General features: G+C 26.7%; 1 protein-coding gene across 3 annotated transcripts in view; it reads left to right on the top strand.

The window, feature by feature from the left end:
• Positions 1–655, top strand: part of LOC108748772 (U2 snRNP-associated SURP motif-containing protein) — a 19,262-nt gene that overhangs the window by 2,555 nt on the left and 16,052 nt on the right. For all 3 annotated transcript variants that reach the window (XM_018487115.1, XM_018487114.1, XM_018487116.1), the window contains one exon: positions 90–253. In XM_018487115.1, coding sequence (XP_018342617.1) covers positions 90–253 — 164 coding nt within the window. The remainder of the gene's footprint in view (positions 1–89; positions 254–655) is intronic.

Below are 655 nucleotides of genomic sequence, written 5' to 3'. Positions count from 1 at the left end.
TTTTTCTATCTATCATAATTTGTAATCAATTTATGTAATGTTATGTAATGATGTAATGACTAAAAACATATTCTTTTAATATGATTTAGGTCGTGATATAATGCAATATGAAATGAAATTAGGTTGGGGGAAAAGCGTACCAATTCCGCCCTATCCTATCTATATTCCACCTGCTTTAATGGAAATCACGCAGCCACCACCTCCATCTGGTCTTCCATTTAATGCTCAGCCACACCGACGCGATAGACACAAGGTACACGAAATAAAACATTTGAAGAGCGCAATTAATAAATTGTTCAACTATATATTTAAACAACAATTTCGTTTTCTTTTTATTTAATATTAATACTCTCGAAATTAAAAATTTATACCCTCACGAATAATCACGTTGTAAATACTTATTAATCGTTTGTATATTTTTCTTACATGTGTTGATTATTATAGCATAGAATTATAAAAAAATGCTTTCTAGCATTTTTTGCTAAAAAGAGCGTATAGGGATTCGTGAATATTCGATCATACGTATTCTATTGAAAAAAACTTGGCTAAACTATTTATATTTTTCATATAATTATTGGTTCAGCATTTTTAGATTAAATTTATTTTATTATTACTCAGTAATATAGTATTATATATATATATATATATATATATA

This window comes from Trachymyrmex septentrionalis, unplaced genomic scaffold (assembly GCF_001594115.1).
Source record: "Trachymyrmex septentrionalis isolate Tsep2-gDNA-1 unplaced genomic scaffold, Tsep1.0 scaffold24, whole genome shotgun sequence".
NCBI lineage: Eukaryota > Metazoa > Arthropoda > Insecta > Hymenoptera > Formicidae > Trachymyrmex > Trachymyrmex septentrionalis.
Note: the sequence above shows the minus strand (reverse complement) of the source record. Positions and strands in the feature narration are given on the sequence as shown.